The sequence below is a fragment of the Scomber scombrus genome, chromosome 1 (assembly GCF_963691925.1).
Source record: "Scomber scombrus chromosome 1, fScoSco1.1, whole genome shotgun sequence".
Taxonomy (NCBI): domain Eukaryota; kingdom Metazoa; phylum Chordata; class Actinopteri; order Scombriformes; family Scombridae; genus Scomber; species Scomber scombrus.
In genome coordinates this window covers 31,062,086-31,088,186 of record NC_084970.1, presented here as the reverse complement: position 1 = coordinate 31,088,186, position 26,101 = coordinate 31,062,086, and the positions used below count along the sequence as shown (strand labels likewise).

The following is a 26,101-nucleotide window of genomic DNA, read 5'->3' as shown; positions in this document are numbered from 1 at the left end:
CTACAGCTGACTGTTGGTAGTTAGAAATTTGGATTGGAAGTGACCAAGTTGGAAAAAGCAGATATTAGTTTGTCTAATTGCCTAAAGGTCTGCATATGATATGACAAAAATGTTGAAAATGTCACCCTATGACCGAAGTTTTGCCATTCAAGAAATAGTGTCGCCTACCACAGATGTTTTTATGTGGTGAAGAATTAAGATGTCTGACAACATCTTTAATGCTAATCAAAACTGCTGAAGAATCCATCTGCTCATCTGTTGAGAATTGGGGCAGACTGTTTTTACACCTTCATGTCAAATTCTTCAGGATTCCCAGACAGTTCAAAAAAAGGCAGAGTCAAAGTCTTAATTGAGATGATTTATTCATAGCTTTACATTTCCTTTCTGGACTGTGGAGTCATTCATGAAGTGTATGACAATCCTTTTATTAATTTATTTTTTAATCCCAGGTTCACCTAGTGCTGCAGACCGGTCATTGTTTTAGTAATGTTTTATATTTATATTTTGCAGTTTCTACAAATGTAATATGGATTTTAATCTTAAATGAATGTTGTTTACAAGTGTATTAATCTTTGTTTACTCATGGATCTAAAGACTTTAACTGGTTTACAGCACTATATAGCAAATAGTTGGTGACTGGTGGAAAATGAACTCAATTGATAAGTTGTGAATTATTTTGGTTTCAGTATCTGTATAAAAGGCATTAGTGATGCTGAAGATGCACATCAGTCTTGGATTTGATGCACAGAAGGCTTTACTTGATTGTAACTTGAAGAGCACAGATATTGTGCGACAGAAAGCCTTCACTAAACCTACCTGCTAAGATTTCAAAGCATTAATCTGATCAGTTAAATTTAAGAAGTAAACTGAAATTCAAGACCCAGAATGTTAAAAGATATAATTTACCAAGTCACTGACGCGTCATTTTCATTCTTCAGTTAGAAAAAAAAACTCTCCTGTCAGATTTCAGTACCTTGACAGTATATCCACAGTCTTTGAAATAATTTGTTTTCGGGCTAAGTAAGCTAAATATACAGGTCTATTTTGGGTTATTGTGGAATCTATCACAAGTATTGTTTAAATACTTCAAAAAGGTGTAAACTGTACACTCTTGTGTGCTACTGCTGATGTTTGAATCACGAGTTACTCATTACAGAAGTGACCACACATGGCTGCTCGTTGGCCTGTTAATGAGATACTGAAACCTTTTTCTGTTTCTGGTGACAAAATCTTCTTTTAACCGGATACACTCAGTGCTATTATAAGAGTTCACAAAAGGAGTTTGCCTAAAAAAGGTCGGATAGTGCCACCATTAGGCTGGATTTAAAATGTTTACAAGAAGGGGTGCAGTGTTAATAGTAAAACAAACTCCAAGTTGTATGGTTAACTCTGGGATTAAAAGGAGTACAAATGCTGTTTTTATTTCTAAGAGAAAAAAGAACTGACACAGAAAAATTGATGAAATCCACACACTGCCTTTAATACTGTACATTTAATACAGATTCCACTTTTTTTTTTTAATAGATGCTCAATGACAAAACCTTTTTTTCTGCCTGATGATTTCCATAAGTTAAGAAGCAAATGTAATAGCATATTTCAGTTCCTCTCTTTTTTGTAGTTAAATTAGCTTGTAGCAAAAATCAAACAGTTTGTAGGTCCCATATAAATAGGAATGATATGGAGAAAAACAAGTGCAAAAACTGAGAATTCCCATCCATTTTATGAAGCAGAAATAGTAGGGCATATATTGATCAATTCAAACTCATTTAGCCTCTGAGTTGAGAAGCACATTCCTTACCATCTCAGTAAAAGACTTAATAAAATACTGCGTTGCAACCTTTTCAATTAAAACTTCCAATTAAGATAAATTAAAACGCAGCCCCATCACCGGGTGTCACATGTCAGTATGGAGACTGTAGTATTATTCAAGTGAACAATGGTATTATATACTGGAATTACCTTTGTTTTAGATGACACCTCCTCTTACTTAAATGCTGAAATGTCTTTTCAGAAGAGTGTGAGCTATTCTTCCAATTATAAAAATATATATTTTGAATATTGCTAATGAATGAACTATAACTTGAGAGCCTTATGTGATTTTATCCCCTTCCATTTCTGCTAGTCAAGCAAACCAAGAAAAAACTGAGTTAAGACAGTTTTTACTTCTTGATAGTAAGAGAAATGAGAGATCTTGCATTTGACAGATATGTTGTGGGGGCAAAATTATCTACAGTCGTACCCTGTGATGTTTCAAACATAATTCTTTGGGCAGCTAGAACTTAAAGAAAAAACAAACCCAGATCCTACTGGATATGAATTTCGATACCTCACCTTAAACAAAAATTAAGTTTCTTATACTTTTTTTTTTTTTTTGCGCAAGTTATCTGTGGTCTACAGATGAGTGTGTGTACATGTGTATACGTGTATGTGTGTGTGTGTGTGAGCGTGTGTATACATGTTTGTGTTCTTTATTTGCTGTGTGCATGATTGCAGGCTACTCCTGGGCTCAAAATGGTTTAGAGGTTTAGGGCTGACGGCGCTCCCTCTTGGTAAGCAGGTAACACTGAATGGTTCTTAGCCGGTCTTTGGCGGGGGCGAACTCCGGCTGCAGCTTCAGAGTAGACTCGTACCAGCGCATGGCTTTCTCAAACTCCTCCTGCCGTCAAGAAACAGAACCGCGTCAGCATGAAATCACACACAGGTAATCGAGTGATGATGAACAAATTGACTGTGCCCGCTACCATTGCTATATAGACGTTGGCGAGGGTGAAGTGGTTCACGACAAAGTGCGGGGCGATTTCTACCGCCATGCGAGCGACTGTGAGAGCGTCCTCCCATAGTCGAGCATTTTGGAAGATGTTGGCCAGGCTTATGAGGGGCACATCCTGGGTCACAGGCAAAGAAGGAAAACAGTGATTTAATTGCTGCAACCTTTAAACTTTATAAAATGCTACTACTTTACAACTGTAGCTACGGGATAAAACTCATGATGTCCTGGAGTGGTTATAAGTTGAAAGAAGAGCAGGGGTAACTTGCCTTCATGTGATGTGGGGCGTAGTTGAGGGCCTGTCGCAGGCAGTCGATGGCTCTCTTGCCTTGACCTTTGACCCTCCAGTACAGTGCAGCCATACTAGACAACACCCATGAAGTTTGATTCTGCAGTTTCAGGAAGAAAAAGAAACACACATTTGACCTAAATGGGAGATGGGAGTGTTACTCTTAAGTGTTGCTAGTATTAAATAATGCAGTTATAACATCTTATTCAAATGATATCTGTTTTTCCCAAATACAAGCAATTTAAATGTTACTCAAATCCATTACAAATGCTAAATGCATCTTAATATTTCAGAAAAACAGTTGCCAATTCATTTTTGGGATTCATGGCGACACTAATAACAAAAAAATCTGAAATCAGGGCTGAACGAGCTACAAGTGTCCAAAGCCTTACTGAGGTGTACACCTGTTATGTCACTGGTGGGCAGTTTGAATGAGAAAAACTTTTTCTAGTTGTGATTATCAGCTTAGAAAATAAATATTATAAAATACTTTGATGAAGAACTAAATGAGCTTCAAAACAGTGAATTTCACAGTGGACCACTCAAGTGTGTCAGATTTAGTTTTGGAGGAAAGCACTGGCGATGTTCTGAAAAGCTGCGACAGAAGAGCTTGAAAGAGTTGACTAATGACGTGTTTATATTCCAGTTGCACACTAACATTACTATTCTAATAGTATGGTGTTGTACAACTGAAAATCTTTATATCTCAAATAAAATACGAGGAAAGGTTCTCTATTTGAAAATACCTTGCTGTATTAAATTTAGACGATATTCCAAACTGTCTAAACATTAAGAGCTCTTACCTTCTCCAGTACTTTAGCGATGCGTGTGCCCACCTGCTCAAAGGACTGAGGGGAGAACTTATCTTTACCGAGGTTCTGCAGGACCTGAGGGTTTAGACAAGGGGAGACATGTTTGAAACAATGTACTAATAAAGTGGAGCTGTGCTGTGAGAATCCCAGGGTTTTCTCCACATGAGTATGACATACTTTATGAATGCATTATCTACACCTGCTGCGTTGTATCTTAATCAACCCCTGGTGTCTTGGCTGTTAGACCAGGGTCATTGGTAAGTGGAGTTTCAAACTACTAGTGGGAGATTTTTGTAGAAAGCTGTGCAAATTGTGCATTTTCATTTAAAATAACTTTGGAAAAAATACACATTTATAGGCTCTTTCTATCTGTTAACAAGGGAAGAATATGCATGTAATGTCTTGTAGTGTTTGACTTCTGCCTCAGCCTACCTCACGCAGCTGGCTCTCTCCTGTGTAGTGTATCGCAGCTCGATTGGCCACCCCTGCCAGGTGGTCAAGGGTGTGCATACTGGCAGCTAGGTTGGCGTTGCATAAAGGCTCAGCAGCTGGCTCCTGGAGGGGAGTGGCAAAGTCTATGTGCTCTGTGATGCTGAGGAAGACAGAGGGGGGAAACATTTTAACATAAAAAGGCAAAAAAAAAATGTGTATTTGATGAATTTTGATTTTTGATATGCTGTGATGCAAGAATGTCAATGAGTCACTTTGTTTTGTATGTATTAACACTACACAGGTATTTGAAAAACATACATTTCTAAAGTGTCTTAAAAGCTTTGTGGATATAATATTTGTATATATGAATTGTTCCAGTTCTTCCATGAGTAAAAAAAGACAACACAGGGGACCAACTAACAAAATACAAAAAAAATAAAAAATCTTTAAGGCTCTATGTAACTGACTGGTTATAATCTAACATAAACTGAGAATGTGACAATGAAAGGACAGTGTGAAGCTTACTCTATGTTCTTGGCAGAAACAGCCAACCAGGTGCTAGCTACAGTGGTGAGGTCTACCCTTCGTGTCCGCTGGCACTCCTCTGGCCCTGGCCAGCCAAGACTTGTGTAGTCCTTCCAGCGACCTGCCCAAAGCAATAGGAGAAAAAAACACCCCGTCTTTCTCAGCTGAATGGAGTCTGGCGCCTCACTGCTTTTCCTTTGTTCATGCTGATGTAAGCAAATAAAATGTAGGTGTGTATGGTACCTGAAGGGCCAGGTGATGGGATAGTTGGTCCACTGATCTCCAAGACAGAGTGTCCTCCAGGCAGCGCCCCCTCGTTCTGGCCATCATCAGAGCTGGCAATACCCTCTGTACCGTCCACCTTCGCCTTCCTGACACGCTTTACCTGGAAGGTGATCTGAAGACCAACAACAAAAACAACTCACATTCAGTTCAGCTGTGCTCGTTTCAGTATGAGTTTTTTTAATGGTTTTAATTCTATTTTGTGAAATGGTTAAGAATGAACACTTGCCCATTCTGCTCCTTCGTCGTCCTCGCAGTTTCCAAAGCAGGGCCCTCCGCCGGCACGAGACCCCATGACACGGTCGTTCTTTAGCACCCGGATACCACGCAGGTCACCTCGTTTGCCTCCGACATCCAGGGCCCCTTCAAAAGCTCCCATCAGGTCTTCCTTCAGCTGCCACTCCTCCTCCCCATCCCCTCCTCCACTTCCAAACGGGGTGGTCATTTTAGCAGTTCCTGAGACAGAGGGAGAGGCCCGATGTTGTCCAGCTGCCTCACCGGAGCCGTTACTGTCCAGGACCACCTCTGTGTCAATACAGGAAAAAATGAGAAAGGGAAATTAGAAGAGTGTTAAGCTGAAGGAGCATTTCATTGATTTAGTAGGAGATAAATACTATTCAGAGAAGAACATTAAACTCCCAGATGACCACATATGTAAGAGTATTCATACCTGCAGTGATTTAACAGTACGACCACCAGGGGTTGCTGTATAGCTAAAACCACCAACAGATAAAATGTACCCATATTTCTAATACTTAGATACTTTTATTGTATGAAGGCTTTGTCTTCATAAAGGAATGTCTATGTATGTCCCTCAAACACACTTTGAGCAGACATTCAGCAGCTTGACTGTGCATTTTCCACACAGCTTTCCTGCACTTCAGACACTTGGCAAAGGTTTTTTTTACAGGTCATTGATCTCTGCTCTTTTATGACATGTCATAGCTGTCAGATCCAAAAATCCAACAAATGCTGTTGCCTAGAAACTTAAAATATTGGAAATAAATGAATTTCTTATATGGGTCAATCTTACTTGGTGGCTGTTATAGGTATAAATGCCTGTGTTTTTAATCGTTGCTATTTTTAACAGTAAGGGGCTCCTTCACGACATTATTTTAGGAAAATTCAAAGACATGGGGATGTGAATATTTTATTAGAACGTAGTAACATACAATTGAAAATCATGGCAGTTCCTGTTATTATCTATCAAACTGTATTCAATAGACAGTCTGCCATGATTGAACTCATTTCTTTTGACTAAACACTGTTTGCTGCAGTTTAATGGAAGGACTTCACATTGCCACTGAAGGTGTCACTAAATCGTATTCTTACTCTCAAAGAGCAAAGAGTCTTCCATGGCAGAGATGGCTGGTGCGTCCTGCTTCTCTTCACTGCCCTCCCACTCCTCCAGCTGTATACCAAGATCATCCTCAGCCATGCAGGCGGCACCCTCTGAATAAACACAAGTTATGTACACTTATTACTCAAAACATTACCACACTAGTAGAGCTACAGAATCTAAATTGCAGGTGGCAGTGGGACAAATGTATTAATAATCAAATTTACAGTATTAATAAAGATATTGATTTTTTTTAAAGCACATCATGTGAAAAACATAAATGTTAAACACAGTTTTTGTATTTTGATAATGTATTTGTGCCTTGGTACATGTAGAGTAAAATGAATCTTGTGTGATTTAACTTCAAAATAAGATTAAAATCAATTTTCTTTTTCCTGATAAGGTTATATCTTACAATTTAACTGTAATTTTATTAGGAGATAATTAAGTTAGGCTCTTTACTTTGGAGATACAATACTGGTTAATCCTCTACCTATTCCCTGAGAACAATCTTCTAGACAAAAGTGATACATGTTGTATTATAAGATGGGCAGCAGTGGTTTTGTTTTGTTTTTTTGGAACAAACAAATCAGTCCTTTTAGCTTCTCTGTCTTCGCACTCTGCTCACTATTAACCATCTCAATGAAAGTGAAAAAGACATCAAGGATGTCTAGTCTGCAGCAGCCAAGTGTATATTTTGTTTTGTTTTCTAATAGTGAAAAGTCGCACTCAATTATAACTTTAATAAGGTATTTGTTTCAGGCTTCCCACAGGCCTTTAGTAACGGTGGTCAGAATTGCAAGAATTCTGTAATTGTGTCAGTCCTATATGGCTCCTTCTGTCGGACTGGTACATTTTGCTGTTAATTTGCTCGGCTGGTGACACTAAACCAACAGTTCTTGTGGAGCCTCATTTTCAACATGGCATTTCAGGTCATTCTTTGTAGGTGTGAGTTTTTATTTGTTTATAAAAGTTGATTCAAAAACTCCAGTTGTCTTCAAAGGGTTACATCACAATAACTCAGTAATATAATTCAGGCATGGTTGCTGCTCACCACAATTCTTAATCAATGCTTATGTTTTCTGAAACCATTAAATAAAGATAGAGTGGCCAGATTATTAGCATATGTTTGAAAGGCAGCAATACGCCTAACAGGATCAAACATGTGGGAGGAAATGTAGCCATGATAACATTTGATATGAAAAACAAACTATTTTCTGTGTATATTACAACCTTTACCCTAACATAAGGTGGGTGTGTGTTTAATAAGTTTGTGTGTGACCAAATGTACTCGGCGTGCTTCATGGGAGCAATATTTAGCTTTGGATAGTAAAATATAGACCCTTCTAAATTCGGCATCAGCTATTTTCTGCAGCTTAAATTATTGAGTGGCAAAATTTCTCCACTTCAAAGCACTTTTCTCTTCACTCCCACTGATATGAATAACGAAAAAGGTGCACAGTCGCAGTTCACATCAGAAGCACAACATACTACTTGTTTCTCACAGCCACTCTTGCAGCTTTAAGGGACAACATTGGGGGTGGGGGGTGTTCTCAGTATAAGATTAGGAAACAAGCATAAAATCTGTCCTGGCCAATGGTGGGCAAGTGCATTTAAGTCTATGCCTCATTTCCAGCTAAGTTTTTTTTTTAAATTATGACAATAATTCATCCCCATTAGCCTTAAATGCCATTGGAATTGCCCAAAGGAGCACAAACATACTTTTAGTAATGTTTTTAATAAATAAACACTAATTTAGAGACAAAAAGTCCAGGTTCTGAGAGCAGCTGTATAGTAGTTTGGTACGTTATGCTACTACTGCTTGATTTTATAGCAGCTACCAAACTGTGCCTCCAAATCCCAAATCTCCAGGTCACTGCTGATGTTTTGTCGATGCTCTATAGGTAGCAAACTTGAGGAAAAACATGAATTATATGTGTGTGTGCATTAGTTACTCACGTGGGCAGGGCTGTCGGTGTGAAAGGTTGTAAAGGAAGGGATAGAACTGCAGACAACGCAGCAAAGGTAAGCTGGTGCGACACTGTTCGCAGCCAGCAAAGGATGAGTAGGAAGTGGAGGAAGAAACGGCCGTCACCAGGATGTGGCGGAACAAGGACAGAGCACCTGTCACGTTGCCCTGGGCCAACTGCACGCTCACCAGGCTGAGCAGGGTGTGGGGCTGATGCAGGAAAAACAAAAACAGGGAAGCATTAGCTTTAGAAGATATGTGCACATCCTACAGTTCTGTGATTGAAATTGCAAGTATTTAATAAATCTTAATAACAATGCAAGATTTTATAACTTCCCCTACACATGTTGGCTAGTTTATTTTGTCATATATGCTGCAAGATTATTGGTAACAGACAAAAAAATGGATAAAACGACGTAAACAACTTTATTTTTTAACAAACATCTTTGCGGTTTGAGGCAAAAAAAAGTGAGGTCACCTTGGTTACTACCTCCAGTTCTTGTATATACTGTAATCACCAGTGGTTTCAGGATCAGAATATCATCAATATGCATTATATACACACACTTGTGGTCATTTTATTGGGTACACCTCTTAAAAAAACGTTTTTCATGCAGGGTTGATTTAATAAAATGGTGGAAATGTTAACCACAGACCTCTGTCAATGCTGACTTTCTTGACCACACACTTGACATTTTCCCAATGTACTCTTTTGAAATTTGGCCAGTCTGCAGGATGATGAGTGCTTTCTGACATTGCAACATACTGCTGGAGGCCTTCACTGGACAAAGGGTGTGCCATTAAAAGGTGCACTTAGTCAGCAGTCTTTGGGGATGACGTGGTCTTAATCAAAAGTTGTTTAACTGGTAATAAGGTCATGGTATCTTGTGTGTCAACTGGTATGGCTGGTAATGACACTGGCAAAGATCACCTTGATTTGTCACAGAAATGCAAGAGTTTACTTCAGGTTTGGGCGGTATTACAGTATTAAGGTGCACCAGGGTTTTTAGAAATCTCAAAGGTGTGACTTTCAATACCATAAAATAATAGAGTCTCCAGAGAGGAACTGGATTTTACAAGGAGTACTTGAAGGCAGCATGTAATCCCCCTTCTGATCACAATGTGGGTTGCTACTGCACAGAGGTGCTGTCCATATTTCTGCTAGTTGACTCCGTAGGAAGTAAAAAATGCAGACGAAGTGACTAAAACTTCTCTGAAAACTTTTGCCAATATCTGAGTTTTTTGTGTGTTGTTATGTTTGCTGTGAATGGAACTCACTAGGCTTTTCTTTGTTTGAGCTGATATTCATTTTGTGGCCTTCAGTAACTTTATTCCTGACATTTTACCAGCAGTTTCTCCCCTGTGTTGCAAGATGAAACGGTGAAGAAACGGTGTTGTTTTCACTCTGAAGTTTCACCATGTACCTCTACCTAATCGGTCACATTTTTTTAGCGTAGCTGGCGGTTTGTGGGTCAGGTTAGATTGGGTTCAGGCGGTTGACAGGCACCTTTTTTTTACAGTTTGCATGATGTGGATTGGCTTTCATAAGGGGTCGAGTGGGTGTGGGTGTTTGTTTTTTAAAAATGCAAATACCACCCTGTTACCACATACCCCAGTAAAATGTCAGGAAGGTATGAAAAAATAACTACCGCCCAAACCTAGTATACTTACATAGCCTTGTACAAAATGAAACAAATGCAGGAATTCAACAGTTTTATTAAGATTTGAACCAATCATTTCCTTATGGCCCCTTACCGCACTATCAGCTGTATCCTCATATTCCTGTCTGGCTGTCTGCCAGACTGAAACCTACAAGACATATGTTCATTTCTGGTAGAATTCGAGCTTTCTTATTTTGGCTTACCTGATAGATTAGAGTAAATGTACACTGACACAGAGCATGAGCATGACAGGAACATGATGACTAAACATGTGCTGTTAAGATTTTATCGATTATAACGCCTAAAGAAGCTGCCTATTTGTGCTAACAGACAAGCGTACCTAATAAAGTGGGCAGCAGTGCAAAATAAATAGAATAAATCGTAGTGTGCAACTCTATGATGGGAAATCCCAACAGTAGATGCATCAATGTGCCTTTACCTCTGATGCATTGAGAGCCAATGCCTGTTCCAGCAGTGTTTGTGCGTGGGTGGTCAAGCCGTGGTGTAGCAGCAGGTTAGCAGCATTGGTGAGGGGCAAGTGGCGGTGAGAGGGCGGGGCTGAGCTCAACACTTGGCGCAGGCACTGCAGGGCACGGCTGCCATTGCCTTTGGCCCGCCAGAATAGAGCTGCCTCATTGTAGACCTGCCAGCGGGGTATAGTGGCCTATATATACAAATAAACTTCTGTTAGCTCTGAAAATGATGTGTTCAGACAATGAAAGTTTGGAGCAATTTAGAGGGGTTAGAGTGATTGATGACAATTTGATTGTATGAGCATTGTCTCACTTAGGGGTAAATCCATATTCTATCATTTAAGACAGAAAACATGTACCACTCTCTATGGATTTAAACTCTCGAGCAGGTCACGATTCAATTGAGTGGACTGCAGAGAGGAGTGCAGCAGTAGCTTTCTGCCCTTGGTGATATGGATGGATGTACAGTATTGTAACTGTGAGGGGAATCATTTTGCAACAGACTTCTTTCACTGACTTGTTTCATAGTTTGAACTATTCTGGAGCCAATCTGCTCCAATGTCCATCCTCCACTGCGTAACTGCAGTATCTGTAATCAAATACATCAATGTTAATGTTTGAATATTCTTTTGTACTTACCATAGAAACACTAACACACACAACTACGCTACAACTTGTAGCTTATCCCATCTTTTTGTTATTCAAAACACACACATACATAAATAAACAGGCAGACACATACCTGGGAGGCAAAGGAATCTGGCAGCTCCTTTTCTTCCAGGGGCCAGTCTAGTGAAGCCGGCAGGAGGGCTGGATGTGGTTGGGGGACAGGACCGCATTCTGGCAGAGAAACAGTTTGAGGAGGACTGCTGCTCCCCCCGTAGAGGAGAGTTGTCACTGGGCTGAATACACACAAAAGAGATATATTTTACTGATGACATTTTTATGCAGTCTATGCTTTCTTTGCTTGGTTTCGTAAAGCGGTTTGAAGATCATTCTGAAGAACTTTAAACACAAATGGAACGTAGCTGTGTTGCTATTACATACGCACAAAATACGTCAAATCCATAAATAGGTACTGACCTGAGGCCCTGCGTTTCAGGTGGAAGGTAGAATGTTGGCAGCAGGTGAGCAGGGGGAACACTCGGGTACTCGTTGGCACAGTCAGTTCTCTGAGGCCACAACATCCTCTGCATGTCCTACAGCAAAAGCACACTTAAGAGTAAATCTTAAGAGTATACTGGTAAGCCTAATGACAGTGCACTTTGCAGTCATCTAGCTGCCTGGCAAATTAAATAAATAAATAAATAAACAATATGCAATTAAATGTAGTTCTGTGTCTTGCCTGTGTGTAATCCTGATGGCTGCCCCAAAGGACAGCAACAGGATCCTGGTCTCCGGACACAGAGGGATGGAGCTGAGGGCTGGATGCTGACTGATTGGAGTTACGCTCTGACACAAGCGCCACGCTGGACGCCACAGACACCTCCTCCCCGAACTATGAACCAAAGAGAAAAACAAAAAGTGTTACCCATTTGTGATTTTGCCTTTTAGTTTCTCCCACTGAAGCTTATACAGCAAAACAGAGAAGAGAGAAACATAATTTGCGTATTGTGGCCGCCTCTAATAAAAACCATGATTCTTATGGACATCTCCTACATTGTAATATTTCATAGACTTACTTGTACATAGTGGACATGTTCAAATAGATCGCCACGGTGATAGCGTACAGGCAGGTCAAAGGGACAGTACAGGCTGCGCTGCTGCTGACCCAAACGACACATCTGATGGTTCCCTGGAGTTCACATGATACACAGTACTCAGATGCTGTTTTACAGTGTAGGAATCACGGATGTGCATGCAGCAATATCAAATCAATGAATCAATATCAAAGCCAGCTTGCTTTCTAATGCCATTTTCTAGTTCTATATAATCATATTCATCTTGGCCTCAACTGCTTTGATACTTCTGCTCTTTCAAGCTGAACTCAATTTATAACACCTCCCTTGAAGCACTTTCTGAAACCCTGGATGCACAACACTTGCCTGATTAACTCAGCTGCTTTATTTTATTTGCAATCAATATCTGGTTCTGCCTTTCTGGACCAACTAAAACAATTAGCTTTATAATTATAGCAAAAGTAAATATATACAAAAATAAAAATAAAAATAAAAATGAATTGACAGAATTGTGAGATTATAAAACTTTCAAACATCATGATTGTTTTATGTGCTCTCAATGCTATAATGTCCTGCACTAGTAACTGTGTATGGCATCGTACCAAGTTGAGCTTCCTTGGCCATCTGGGTCTCATGGATAATGTTGCGCAGGATCTGCTCTTCCTGCAGCAGCTTGTGTTTGTCCAGTGCCTCCTGCTGGCGAAGGTAGTGGTCATGCTGCTTCTGGTACTCCTTCAGCTCATTCAGTGTCCGCTGCAATGATCTACAAATGTAGAAAGGCGAAACTTAACAGTTGTCAGAAATGTATAGCAAGGTAACAAAGTACTTGTCACGATCATCCTACAACCACAACACTTAAGTGCTAGCCTTGCATTTTCCTTGCAGGCCACTGATGGTTTTAAGAACAGTTGAAACTGTTGGATTGCGTGGCACTATCCAAACAGAAATACGTGTGACACTCCCATGTACTCTGTCTTTCTTATCAGCTTATAAATTCATTTGTAAAGAATAATTATCATCAAAAATAGACAGAAAAACAGAAAGGGAAAGCAGAAAAGCTATCTGAATGCGTCCTTTGACAATCAAAACCAGGATCCAACATGTAGTGTAGCAGTAATTTGATAGTTATCTCTGATGTCTTGCCATCTTGGCGAATACCTTACCTCTGTAATATCCGATTGTGTGTACATATATGGCAATGCTGTGAAAACAACCACAGTACTTGGAGCGTGAGTGTAGGGGAGCTTGTCTACCTGTGTTGGGCTTCTAGGCGTTGCTCCAGCTTTTGCTGACAGAGCACAGCGTGCTTCCTCCTCAGGGCCTGCTCAAAGCCTGGCTGGGCCTGCAGTGCCTGCTCATAACACAGCACTGAGTGGTTGTATTCCCCGAGCATCTGGTCAGACAGTGACGGAAGAGGAGACATACATACCATGGATACAGCAGAGGACAAAGCACTTATTTGTTTCATGTAGAAATCAGTTATTTTTAAACTACTGCTTCGACTACTTAAATAAATATTAAAAAGCTTATGTTTGGGTTGACATGCTATTTATATTATGAAAAGATTATCTGCTATAAATATACTGACTAAAAAAATATTGCTAACAGACTGATTTTGTCTCATTAGCGTTATGGGAGCCCTGAAACTCAGCTGCAGGTGGTGAGAGAGAGGAAGTCATTATCAATAAAAAAGAGCCAGCACATAGCCGGTGAGCTACTATATCAACACAAGGAAAGATAAGAACAGGAGCATGCTGTTCAGATTAATTGACATTACAGGTGCATTATTCATGTCTAAAGTTTTGTAGTTGAAAAATACATTTTCTGAGAGGAAAACTAAACATACTATTAATTAATTTGCTAAGTCTCAATAAAACTGTTCTTACCAACATTTAATGAATAGCATTGTTAGGTTACAGTAAGTGGGAAGCAAAAAAGTAAAGCTGAAATCATGTCATCTAACTAGCCTCAGAATGACCTTGATAAATTGTTTTCCGTGGCAGTGAGTAAACCGTCCTGTTGCTTAAGCTTTTATTTAACATAAGCACACACATAATGACATAAAGTACCTTAACTGGAAAAAGGTTTCAAGCTTACACAAGTTGATTTTTACAGCATACTGTCAAAGTGAAAACAACACTATTGCAACATGCTGCTGAAGACTGACTTCTTCTCAACTTACAGCATAAATGTTGCCCAATGTGTAGTGGCTGGTGAAGAGATCTGAGGTAAGGTCCAGGGCAGCGTGGGCTAGAATAGCAGCATCTGCTGAGAAATGGGCACGGTGCAGGATGTTGGCCATATTAACCAGGGCCACATCCTTGTGCTGCCTACAAATATAACACACACACACAAGCAAACAGAGTGTGAGGATGTGGACAAAAGAGCAATCTCGAACAATAAACAGTATACTAGAGCAGTTGCCTTCTGACTAGCCTGACAGTACCTTGGGGAGAAATGCAGAGCGCGCACTACACAGTCCACTGCTTTCTGTGGCTCGTTCTTCATACGCCAATAAAATGACGCCATGTTGTACAGCACCCAGGATGATGAGTTCTGAAACACACAATCGCACAGACATTTTTTTTGATTTCTTGAAATGACTGACTGCTAACTGTTAGGTTAGTTTTTCCCCAACATAGTTTTAATTTTTATTTCTATTATGCTGACTTTCTGATACTGTGAATTAGTGCTACACAGTATGACCAAAAATAAGAATCATGGTATTTTTTAAAGATTTGAGCAGTTTCATGGTGTTTATTGTGTTGTTGTTTTTTGCATGACTGAGCCTTTATCTAGGTTGAAAGTGGCTAATTCTACTGTTAACATAGAGGTTTACATTAATCATCGCCTGTAGCAGCATAATGGCTAACTGCAAAGAGATCTATATATCCGGGGCAATTTGCCGGCTATCTGACACGTGCATTGACACCACAGAAAGATTGTGAGGAATGTTGCTTGTCCACTTTTTACTGTCCAAGCAACAGCCTCAGATATAAACAAACTGAAGATGTTGACAATGATGTGCAAACTCCAGACGTAGTACCCTATAGTACAGTAGTTAGCTATAATGGCTCCTGAAAGAGGAAGGTTCCTGTGTTTACTTTCGTTTAGAGTCAAAAACAAACTTTTGAAGTGATCTGTGTTAAAATCCTGTTTATTTCTAAAGCAGTGGCACCGATAACCGTCATTATATGTGAGGCCTCGCTCACTACTGCTTGCCATCAATACATCTACAAAACCACACCAATTTTCTGATGCTGTTTGTTTCTGATGCCATTTTCAACACACGTCATGCTTATGTGCTCAATGTGCAAAAGGCTAAACTTGTATATTTGTGAGACAAAGTTGTGAAGGTAGAACTTACCATCAGTAACCCTTGATGGATGCGATGGCCCACATCATCAATACTGCGGCCCAGCTTCTGAGACAATGAACTAAAAATAGGGTCCTCCTTAGAAAGCAATGGGGAGGTAAGGTTTGCCCTCTCTTGAACACCCTGGAACAGACCAAAGTCAAAATGATCTTTCAAATTCAATTTACAAACATTTCTGCTTGCAGCTGACGGGAGCATGTTTCCGCAAACCAACCTCTGAAGCACAGATTTAAAATGTCTGTGAAATTACATAAAAACAAATCTGATGTTCTGTCCAACCTGTGATCCTCAACCTGATAAAGTCAGTACAGATAATAAAAAGATGACCTATTGAAATAAAGCAGAGACAACTGGCCTTTAATCTGTACCCAAGGGTCTTATTTCTAAAATAGTTTCTGGACTTAAATGCAACCACAAGATCAAATCATGTTGTTCTCGAGATCAAGAAACACAGATTACAGTAATTTGCATATTATGTCCTCAGAGACCATTTTTAATACTAAAAGGGTCACGGACTATAAATGTCTTAGCATCTGTTCCGAATTGAAATCTACATTTAAATATCATACAGACAAACTTGTTAATAAACTGCAACACCAGCTTGGCTTTTTGTACAGACACAAAACTAGTTTTCCTTTCAGATACAAGAAGATGACTTTTAAAGCAGATTCTTTTCTGAATTTTCTGGCCCACTCTGGTCCTTTAGATTACATTTTTCATTACACTGTCAGGGTCATTACTGAGGATAATTACAAGACTCCACTGCATTACATTTGATGAGGTTAATTTAGCTTTCCTGACTGCGAATCTTGAGTACTGTTGGTATTCAGATATCTGTAAATGTCCAGGTTATATCTCATCTTTGGTGCTCTTGAACTCTGGTCAACGCTTCATTCACATTAGTGTCTGACCGACAACTCAGTAACCCAGCACCAGAACTGATCCAGATAAGACTTATTTTGCTGTTAGCACACTGATCAAATTAATAATCTACAAAACCACCATCAAACCAAAATACTTATACTCATACTTAAAGATCCATCATTCTTACATTTTATCCTGGCCCTTCTATGACTGTTTTAACTGTGAACCAATATTGGAGTATTTATTATTTTCTACTGTGTCTGTTCATGTGACAATATTAAGATTATTTTAAGAGTGGAGAGTACTGAGTGGAGAGCAGCATCTCATAAACAGATGAGTAAGTTTGTATATTATTCCTAACACATTTTATTCAGTCATGAAGAATAAAGCAATTGAGATGATACTCATTAACATCTTTTTCAGCTCTAAACACAAACAATTGAGAAGTTTGGTCTCTACTCACCCTGAGATGCTGGAAAGCATGGATACTATAAGGTAGTTCAAAAATGTTGGTGCAGTCAGGCTTTTCTAGATCTGGAGGCAAAGCTGATCGAGAATCCACATAATCTTCAGGGCTACAGGAACGAGGGAAGAAGATGATTACCACATATTCAAAAAACTGAAAAAAGCATTATTTGATACACTGATCTGGCACTAAAAGAAAATATACTATGATAAATTATCTTACCGACAAAACTGTCAAATAAAAACAAGAAATAACAGTGACAGTTACAATGACTAAGGTTAGGCATTTAATTTGAGGCAATAACAATAATTATATGGAAAAAAATTACTTGAAAAAAATACCACAGACAGTCCTTCATGATGATACTGAGACTATGTGCACAATTGTGTGTACCCTCACCTCTGTCATTAGGCTATATACAGATTTAAATGGTGCTCAGTACCCTAATCACCACAAAAAAACATCATGGAGAAAATACAAATATTAGCATAAACATGTTTTCTTTGTATCATTTCTCTTTCCTGACACTCACCTGATGTCTTTGCTTTCCAAGGAGATATAAGTGCCATCATATAGATCCAGGTCTCCCAGGGGTACCTTAGCCATGACACAGTCTGCATCCTCTTTGTAGTGTCGCTGCTCAAGCCCTGTGTCCCTGTCCTCGTTCTCCTCGATGTGTATCTTCTGTGCCACGAGCTGCTTCTGCTCGACAAGAACCAAGAACCAAGAACAATGAAATCAGTGAAGAAATGGGGACAAATTAAGAAACTCAAAATAAAGAAGAAGACAGTGATTAGAAGGAATTTAAATAATATGCATTATAATGGTTGCAGAGGTTGAAAGTATTCGTTGATTGATTGACTGTGCCCTTTTCCCTTTCTCTCTCTCCTTCAACCACAACCAATCAAGCAGATGGCCGTCCACCTCTAGCTAGGTTCTGTCTATTCTTACCATTAAAAGGGAGTTTCTCCTTTCCTTTCCTTTTCGCCAGGTGCTTGCTCATGTAGGAATGTTGGGTCTCTTTAAATTAAATTAAAGGTCATACTGTCTAGAACCTGATCTATGTGAAAAGTGTCTTGAGATAACTTTTGTTGTGATTTGGCACTATATTAATAAAGATTGATTGATTAATTGTGTTAAAGTAAAAGAGCACATCTGTTCCAATAAATCTAAATGACAGTCGTCTTAGAGAGATTAGCACTTTTACAACCAGAATGAAAACCAGAAGTGAAACCTGCTTGGAGAAACACATCATGGCATGACACCAGTCCAAATTAAAACTCTCACACACCTCTAGTTTCTTGAGGTAATTAACTCGGGTCTCTTGCCTCATGAAGATCACTACATCATGTGGATGCTTCAGATTCAAAGGGGAGTCAACCTGAAACGAAAAAGCAATGCGATGAGGACTCAGTAACAGTCAGCAAGTTCGAGGGGGCGAAACACACTCAGCCTAAAAGATAAATCTGATAATATGACAGCATACATGCATACATTACAAATACAAAATCATGTAAGAAATGCTCTATAATTAGCTACACAGCTTGTGACATAAACATAAACACTATTTTTCCTCTTTCAATGAAGGTATAGCAGCTTGCTGGCAAATAAGCAACGACTTACAACACAGTCATCTCGAGCATGTATTAATTATTGATTATGACATATTGATTAGCAGATTTCCAGCGAGGACGCCTGACATGGGCCTGAAATATTTTGGTCATCTTGACCTCAAACACCTTACTAGTTTTAAGGTAGCTGATGGAAGCTAATAGACATAGCGACACTAAACCACTAAACATATTGTGGGGAATTGAATGTTAAGTTTTTTATTTTATTTTAACATTACCGACATGGTTAAATGAGTCAAACAAGCTACTAACATTACATTATAACAGGACAATATAAACCAAAATGTTCACTGCTGATTGATGCTAGCAGAGGTAGCCTTTTTACGAGCTAGCCAAGCCTAAACGTAAGCGTTAGCAGGGTCATACTTGTTGTTGAATCTTTCCATCCTCCGTGACAACCCAGTGGGTCGTAGCTCCACCAGAGTCCACCACCAGTATGCAGAGGAGGATAAAAAGCTTCCCCTGAAATGAAGGTTTTCGCGAATAGTTGACACGACAGGGCAAAGACTCAGGATAGATTTTCCTGAGGTCCGCCATTTTTCTGTCTCTTTTTTTTTTTTGGCTCTGTGGCAACAAGGCAAGGCAAAGGAAAGGAGGCGCAGTAGCAGCCTCCAACCACCAGGGGGCGCTCAAGGGGAGGCGCAGTAGCAGCCTCCGACCACCAGGGGGGCGCTCAAGGTGAAACACTATAAAAAAAAAAAAAATCCCAACAGGTTATCTGCGATGACGTTTGGAAAGAAAAAACAGGAAACACTGTAGAAACGAAAACTTCTAGACGTTTTTCAAGGCAAAGGGTGAGCCCCCATGTAACGTTATATAAATGCCCTTACACACACCAGGGAGTATTTTAAGCCTGTTGAAGGACGTGTTTCATCACTGCTGGTCAGTATCTTCCTTTTTATTTGTCTCTCTTTTTATTAAAGAAATCGTGTTCAGGTTTGAAAGTTGTAGTTCCGCATCCACGGACATGAGTGTCAACGTTGTCAACACGGTTTTCATTGTAAAAAAAAAAAAATACATATGTTTTTTTTTTGTTTTATTGTTTTATATGTACCGAAATAATTTGGGGACTTTCTGCGTTAGTTACACCGTATTAGCTGTGTAACCAGAGTAGTTAGGGCCTTGTTGAGTCATGCTAATTATGAAAACTAATGACTTTATAACGCTGTTTCCCACTCAGGTGTAGCTTTACCTTATTTTTTATTTATAGTTATATAAATAACTATAGTTTCGACACTTGTTCAATCTATTTTTCTCTAACAGTATTATTAACAGATGTGGTGTCCATGCTTACACATCTGCAGCTGTGCATTTACTAAATAAACTGTAATTGTGTTGATATTATTTATTTTTCTCCACGATACAGAGAAGTACCCTGACCAGAAAAATAGTAATCTACTTCAGGGTTTAAATACTATTTTATGTTACCTTTAAATCTATTAAAATATTAAATAAGAAAGATTCAGTACATTACTTCACTAGTAATTCATTAGTACTGTGGGTATTTTAGACTAGAGATTTGTTTTGGTGAGCTCACTCAAAACAAAAACAAAACTGGAACCTCAAGACATGACATAAGCAGATTGAGACATTTAAGAAGTGTTAAAATCATAGTTGAGCTTCGTCAATCTATAAAACCTTTATGAATAGAAAAATGATAAATAAACTAAACAATTAGTCAGGTTAGTTGATTTACAGAAAGCCAAAGTCATCTTTATGTCATTTTTCAAGCAAAAAGCATTAATTACCTTGTGCTTCCTTTGTAATATTTCTTTGTATTTCTGAATATCTTTGGATTTTGGACCGTTGGTCAGACAAACATTAGGTGTCAGCAGCAGGTTCCTGGTTTAATAAGGAACACGTGTTTTATTTCCTGATGCACATCATTGAAAAAGAGATGTGCACTTATCTGTGAGTGCTGATAACTCTGTTTGTAATTTGTGAGCCAGTTCTTATATTTAAACAGTAAGTGTTGCAATACTTCAGGTATTGTGAAGGTGAGGATACTCCATACCAGCACAATAAAATTGCATCATAACATCCTGCGATAGGGGAAAATGTTCTAGCTGCCCTAAAAGGAAAAGTCTTTCCTGAGCTGTCTTCATTATGGTTGCAGTGGTGACCTCTCACTTTAAAGAAACATGGAATAGTTGCTGATGCCACCCTTTGATTTCTCATTTTTGTCCTGTTATCCACAGATGGCTTGCTTTGATAGTAATAAGGGGAGTTTGGAGGAGGACAGTTATGAAGGAGCTGTCTGTGGAGAGCTGTCCAGCTGTGCCTTGGCAATGCTGGAAAAGGAACAAGAATCAATGCTCAGCCCCTCAGAGAGCCCTGGCACCTTCATCAGCAGCAACTCCAGCAGTCTTCAGGCTGCCGTCCCCCTCCAGGGCTACGACGTGGAGTTCGACCCACCTCTAGAGAGTAAATATGAGTGCCCTATCTGCCTCATGGCTTTGAGGAATGCCATCCAAACACCCTGTGGTCACCGTTTCTGCAAGAACTGCATTGAGAAGTCCATTCGGTATGCTACTGTGTAACTGTCTTGAGAATATTGAGCACTAATTTAGGTTTGTAATGCAATTTTATTAACAACTGTGTCACAGCTCATTCTTGAAGATGTGTTAATTCTTTGTTAGCAATAGCAGCAGAACTATCTGTCTTAGGTCCTTTCTACTGTAAATGATGCAACATAAAGGGCACCTACTGATAATCATAAGGCTAAATCTAAAGGATTCCTTTTCTTCCTCCTGCCATACAGTGACACAGGACAGAAATGCCCTGTGGACAATGAAATGCTGTCAGAAGACCAGCTGTTTCCTGATAACTTTGCCAAACGGGAGATTCTTTCATTAACTGTTCGCTGTCCAAATGCTGGCTGTGATGACAAAATGGAGCTCCGACATTTGGAGGTGAGAATTTTAAAGGATACGATTACAAGTATACAAGTTTACAAGTATACAAGTTTTCAAGTTTGTCATAAAAGAATAGTCACATTTACAGGATGTTGCAACGGGTTTTATGTGCTGTAATCATTCCTCCAGTCAAAGATCCACAGACCTTGTTACGTGCTAAAACTCAGTCCAAAGTTTATCTGAAAGTAATGTAAGGTTTCAGCAGTCTGGGTAGTTTACCAAAGTTGTTAAGTTGTTATTTTAATGCATATGAAGCACTGTGCAGCAACTGTAGATTGATGCAGGTTTCAACATTTTAAGAGGCAGTTAGTACAGAGGATCTCAAATTGTGATGAATTCATAATTAACACTTTCACAACATTTTGTATCTTTCCCTGATGTATGACCACAATAATGGAGTAAAGAGGGACTTCAGGGGCTATGATACTATTTCTTGTTATGGCATTTAATTCTCTGGTTTAGACAATTAATATATATAAGAACCACTGCTATAATACTGTTACTGAATAAAATTAACTGCATTGTTTAAATATTTTGTTTTCCTTTCAGAAACATGTGGTGCAGTGTCAGTTTGCAACTGTGCCTTGCCCACTGTGCCAAAAGTCTGTGAGAAAAAGCTACCTAGAGGAGCACAAAACGAATGAGTGCCTAAGGAGACCTGTGTCGTGTTCAGACTGTGTGGCATGCTTTGTATTTGAGGAGAGAGAGGTACCGTTGACTCACTCATGGCATTGTTCCTCTTGCCTTTTTCTAGAATAGTTATTCAAGCAAAATCACTTACCTTTACCATGTATCAATGAGGATTAGTCTCCTTACAGTATGGTTTCGGTTTCCTTTCAGCTTCATGAGCTGCAGTGTCCCTTTGCCAATGTCAAGTGCCAGTACTGTGAGATGGATCTCATCAGAGACCAGGTGAGTCAGTGCTGGATGACTAACGGCTGTATTCCATTTATGTGTGCTTGTTCCCCTAGTGTTGTAAATGTAAACTCACTGGCATGGCTTACTGGAACATTATATTTATCATTATATTTATTTTACAGCAATCACAAGTCAAAATGTCTGTTGTCAAAAAATGCTACATCAAAGATCTTTTTTACACTTCTGAATTGTTATTCATTTAGCCAACTTCTGCCAAAAGGAACTTCTCTTTTGTTTGAACAATGGGGAACCTTTCCACACCCACTCACTGCGCGTGTCACAGCTGATGTGGGTACACACTGTTTCCACAATAGTAACTGCGAGTGATGGTGATTGAATGATTGAAGGAGTTTTTCCCAAAATGTTTTTCCCATTGAATTTTTTTCACGTTTATGCAGTAAAAGCTTGCCGAAATGCTTTTTGAAACGTCATTTGAGTAAATATAAGTGAAGCTGAGCTGATTATTGTTTTGTTTTTTTGTTTATTTTTTCAGATTGGGCCTCATTGTGATACAGATTGCCCAAAAGCACCAATTGCCTGTAACTTTAGCACCTTTGGATGTAAGGAAAGGGTAGGTTATCAAATGTAAAGCTTCTTGTTTTACAAAGTATATCATTGACACACTGATGACACACTGCTTATTACAAAATTATTAGTCATTTTAGTCAACTAGACCAAATTTTTAAAAAAGGAAAAAATGTGTTCCTCTGTAGATGCAGCGCCACAACTTGGCTCAGCACATGCAGGAGTTCACACAGATGCATATGCGCTACATGGCGGAGTTCCTGCGTGGCTTTAGCCTTAATGGCACCACCCCAAAATCACTCTGGGCACTTGCACCATCTGTTTCCTCTGAGGATCAAGGATCTGCAGCATCAGTATCCGCCTCTGGTGGTTCCAGAGGAACTGTAAGCTGCAACAGCAGCTTTGCCCCTTCTCAGCCTAGCGAAGAGATGCAGAGGCTCCGGGAGATGGATGGACGACTGGTGAAACAGGATCACCAGCTACGTGAGCTCATCATCTTAAAAGATACACGGGTATGAGAAGTCCTTCAGCATATGTGGGTGCAGTTTGTCTATGTAATCACAGGATCTATCTTCATATCCGACACGTCCCTGTAATGTCTTGATGTCCGATCTCTGCCGTATGTATCAGACAATGCAGAAATGGAATTGGAAGTTAGGCAGGTCATTTTAACTTACATGTATTAGTTGATTGAATGCAGAGCCAGATGGTTTTTAAAGGACATAGACAAATGAAAGAATCACGTTTCATACTTATGTGGTACTTTGAGTTAATAATAATAGTTATATTTTGGAAGAAAGTGAATAAGCTGAAATGTAAAACATGCTTTTGTAGAAAATATTTCTATTACAAGAAGTCATGAGCCATGACTTAATCAGTTATAGATTTCTATTATTTTTCAAGACCTGTCTTTTCTTTTCCCGATGTTAAAATACAGCACATTTTCTCTACCTGTTAAAGATATTTTAGATCCTCCCATCATCGTTTTTAATCCACTGTTTGTAATTTAAAACTATTGTCCCATCTCTTCTTTAGGCAGGCCAGCTTGCGGAGCTCCAGCGTAGGGTGTCTATGCTGGAGGACACAGTGAAGGAGCTGGAGGCTCAGCAGTGCCACGGTATCTTCATCTGGCGCCTCAAAAATTTCTCTTCCCACCTGCGGAACCAAGAAGCAGGACAGCCAGTAGTTGAGCACAGCCCAGGCTTCTACACTGGTCGCCCAGGCTACAAACTGTGCCTGCGCTTACACCTGCAGACCCCCAACGCCCCACGCTGCTCCAACTTCATCTCCCTATTTGTCCACACCATGCAAGGAGCTTATGATGGGCTGCTGACCTGGCCGTTCCAGGGCACCATCCGACTCGCCATCCTAGACCAGGGCCCTGAGGGTCAGCACCACATGGAGCTGATGGAGACTAAGCCAGACCTGCAAGCTTTCCAGAAGCCCACCATCCAGCGCAACCCTAAAGGATTTGGCTACGTGACCTTTCTGCACCTGACACAGCTGAGTCAGAGATCCTTTGTTAAAGACGACACACTTCTTATCCGCTGTGAAGTCACGCCACGTTTCGACAATGTGTTTCACCGTGAGGGACCAACAGTGCAGCCTAGAGGGCCCGAGGCCTCAGTTTCAAGGGACTAAAATCAAAATGATATCTATGGGTTAATTTACTGTGTCTATGCCAGTCATGCTGTGATGTCAGTATAGTGTTTCAATACTGCTAGATTGATTTCAATTGTTGGTTGGTTGGAGGAAAAAGTTGGTGCTCACACTCATTTAAAATTTTGACAGTGCAAGCATTGTTGTATGCTAGTATTTATTTGTTCATCAACTTTTGTCAATGTGATTTTTGTTTTTATAGATAAATGCAAACATTTTGAAATTTGTCTTCACACCTGCATGGTACAAACTTTCAGCAAGCCCCATACGTTCAAATAGTTTAAATAGTCAATAATGTATAATCAGCTGAAAATACCAGTTTAAGATGTCCATTTGTTTGTTGTTTATTTCCTGGTTTTTGGAGAAAGCACTGAATGTTATAGATACCTTGTAGAATCTTTGGCCACTAGTGGTACTGTAGAGCAATACATGAATGAACGTTTTGTATTTCATTTTCTACTAACTGTGCATGCAGATCCATATGTGTACACACAAGCAAGTACACATTCATGCTGACTGCATAGGTCAGAAATGCAAATAAGTAGTTGTGTATATAAGAAAACCAAGCTCTCTCGAATTGCACTGGGCTGTGGGACAGTCTCTGTGTCGTGATTTGAATCACAGGTCAATTGATTGAGTGGCTTGTTCTCAAAAACATCTTTTCACTCCTCCACAATTTTTACAAAATTAATGTTACACATGGAATTTTTGACTATGTGGAAGGAACCTTCAAGGACTCTAATGTGCATACACTGTGGACCTTAAAACATGGATGCCTGGACAACCTTTTCTTTGTCAGCGCCAGGTGAAAAACTAATTTGGAATTAATGAGGCAAACTCTTGGAACACAGTCTCCATTTCTCAGTGATTTAACCATGAAGCATAGGACTATCATGTGAACTGGAGAGGTTGAAGCTGCATTTATATGTGCATATATATGTGTGTGTGTGTGTGTGTGTGTGTGTGTGTGTGTGTGTGTGTATATATATATATATATATATATATACACACACATGTTCCTTCACTTTTATGATATTCCACTGATTGAAATTTGATGCTGGTGGTAAATTGGCAAGTAACGTATGTGTCTATAGAAGCTGATGCTGGAATTTATGAAGAAGGAAATTCAATCAACTGATAGGCTACACAGTACACAATACATTTTAATGAGAAACACTGTCTGTAAACATGACTGCTTGGTTACAAAAAAACTCCAGAGGGTACCTTTTATTTTAAGTTATTTTATTGTAAGAAAAATGAACTCAGACACATATTCATGTACTTTTGAAGTTCAGCTTGCCACGCTTCATCAGTTTTGACTGTACTTGTGACTGACTTGTGTCGTCATCGGCAAATTAATGATAGCACTCTCTTTGAACTCAATGGGCCTTCTGTTTACCAGCTTTTGGCATTGCTGTATATTTTTGATGAATATGTCACAGCTTTGCATATCAGCAAGTAGGTTGCTATCAGTAAATATTAACATAATTCATGGTGCCTTCATCACACATTCCTGCCT

General features: G+C 39.4%; 2 protein-coding genes across 2 annotated transcripts; one reads left to right on the top strand and one right to left on the bottom strand.

Moving 5' to 3' along the window:
• Positions 1 to 1,465: 1,465 nt before the first annotated feature.
• Positions 1,466 to 19,102, bottom strand: ttc17 (tetratricopeptide repeat domain 17). The gene is made up of 25 exons (XM_062430556.1): positions 18,932 to 19,102; positions 18,226 to 18,315; positions 17,467 to 17,636; positions 16,932 to 17,043; positions 15,596 to 15,727; positions 14,675 to 14,784; positions 14,411 to 14,558; positions 13,482 to 13,621; positions 12,831 to 12,991; positions 12,232 to 12,344; positions 11,895 to 12,047; positions 11,633 to 11,748; positions 11,292 to 11,451; positions 11,067 to 11,138; positions 10,516 to 10,740; positions 8,406 to 8,625; positions 6,440 to 6,559; positions 5,337 to 5,632; positions 5,069 to 5,222; positions 4,826 to 4,946; positions 4,301 to 4,460; positions 3,860 to 3,943; positions 3,037 to 3,156; positions 2,742 to 2,885; positions 1,466 to 2,656 (listed from the first exon to the last, which is right to left on the bottom strand). Exons 1-25 carry the CDS (start codon positions 19,100 to 19,102, stop codon positions 2,525 to 2,527), a joined length of 3,624 nt encoding a protein of 1,207 aa, XP_062286540.1. The 3' UTR covers positions 1,466 to 2,524.
• A 225-nt stretch (positions 19,103 to 19,327) lies between these two features.
• traf6 (TNF receptor-associated factor 6) lies at positions 19,328 to 25,561 on the top strand. The gene is made up of 8 exons (XM_062416655.1): positions 19,328 to 19,447; positions 20,764 to 21,089; positions 21,327 to 21,477; positions 22,030 to 22,188; positions 22,321 to 22,392; positions 22,892 to 22,969; positions 23,112 to 23,435; positions 23,959 to 25,561. Exons 2-8 carry the CDS (start codon positions 20,764 to 20,766, stop codon positions 24,562 to 24,564), a joined length of 1,716 nt encoding a protein of 571 aa, XP_062272639.1. The 5' UTR covers positions 19,328 to 19,447; the 3' UTR covers positions 24,565 to 25,561.
• Positions 25,562 to 26,101: the final 540 nt, after the last annotated feature.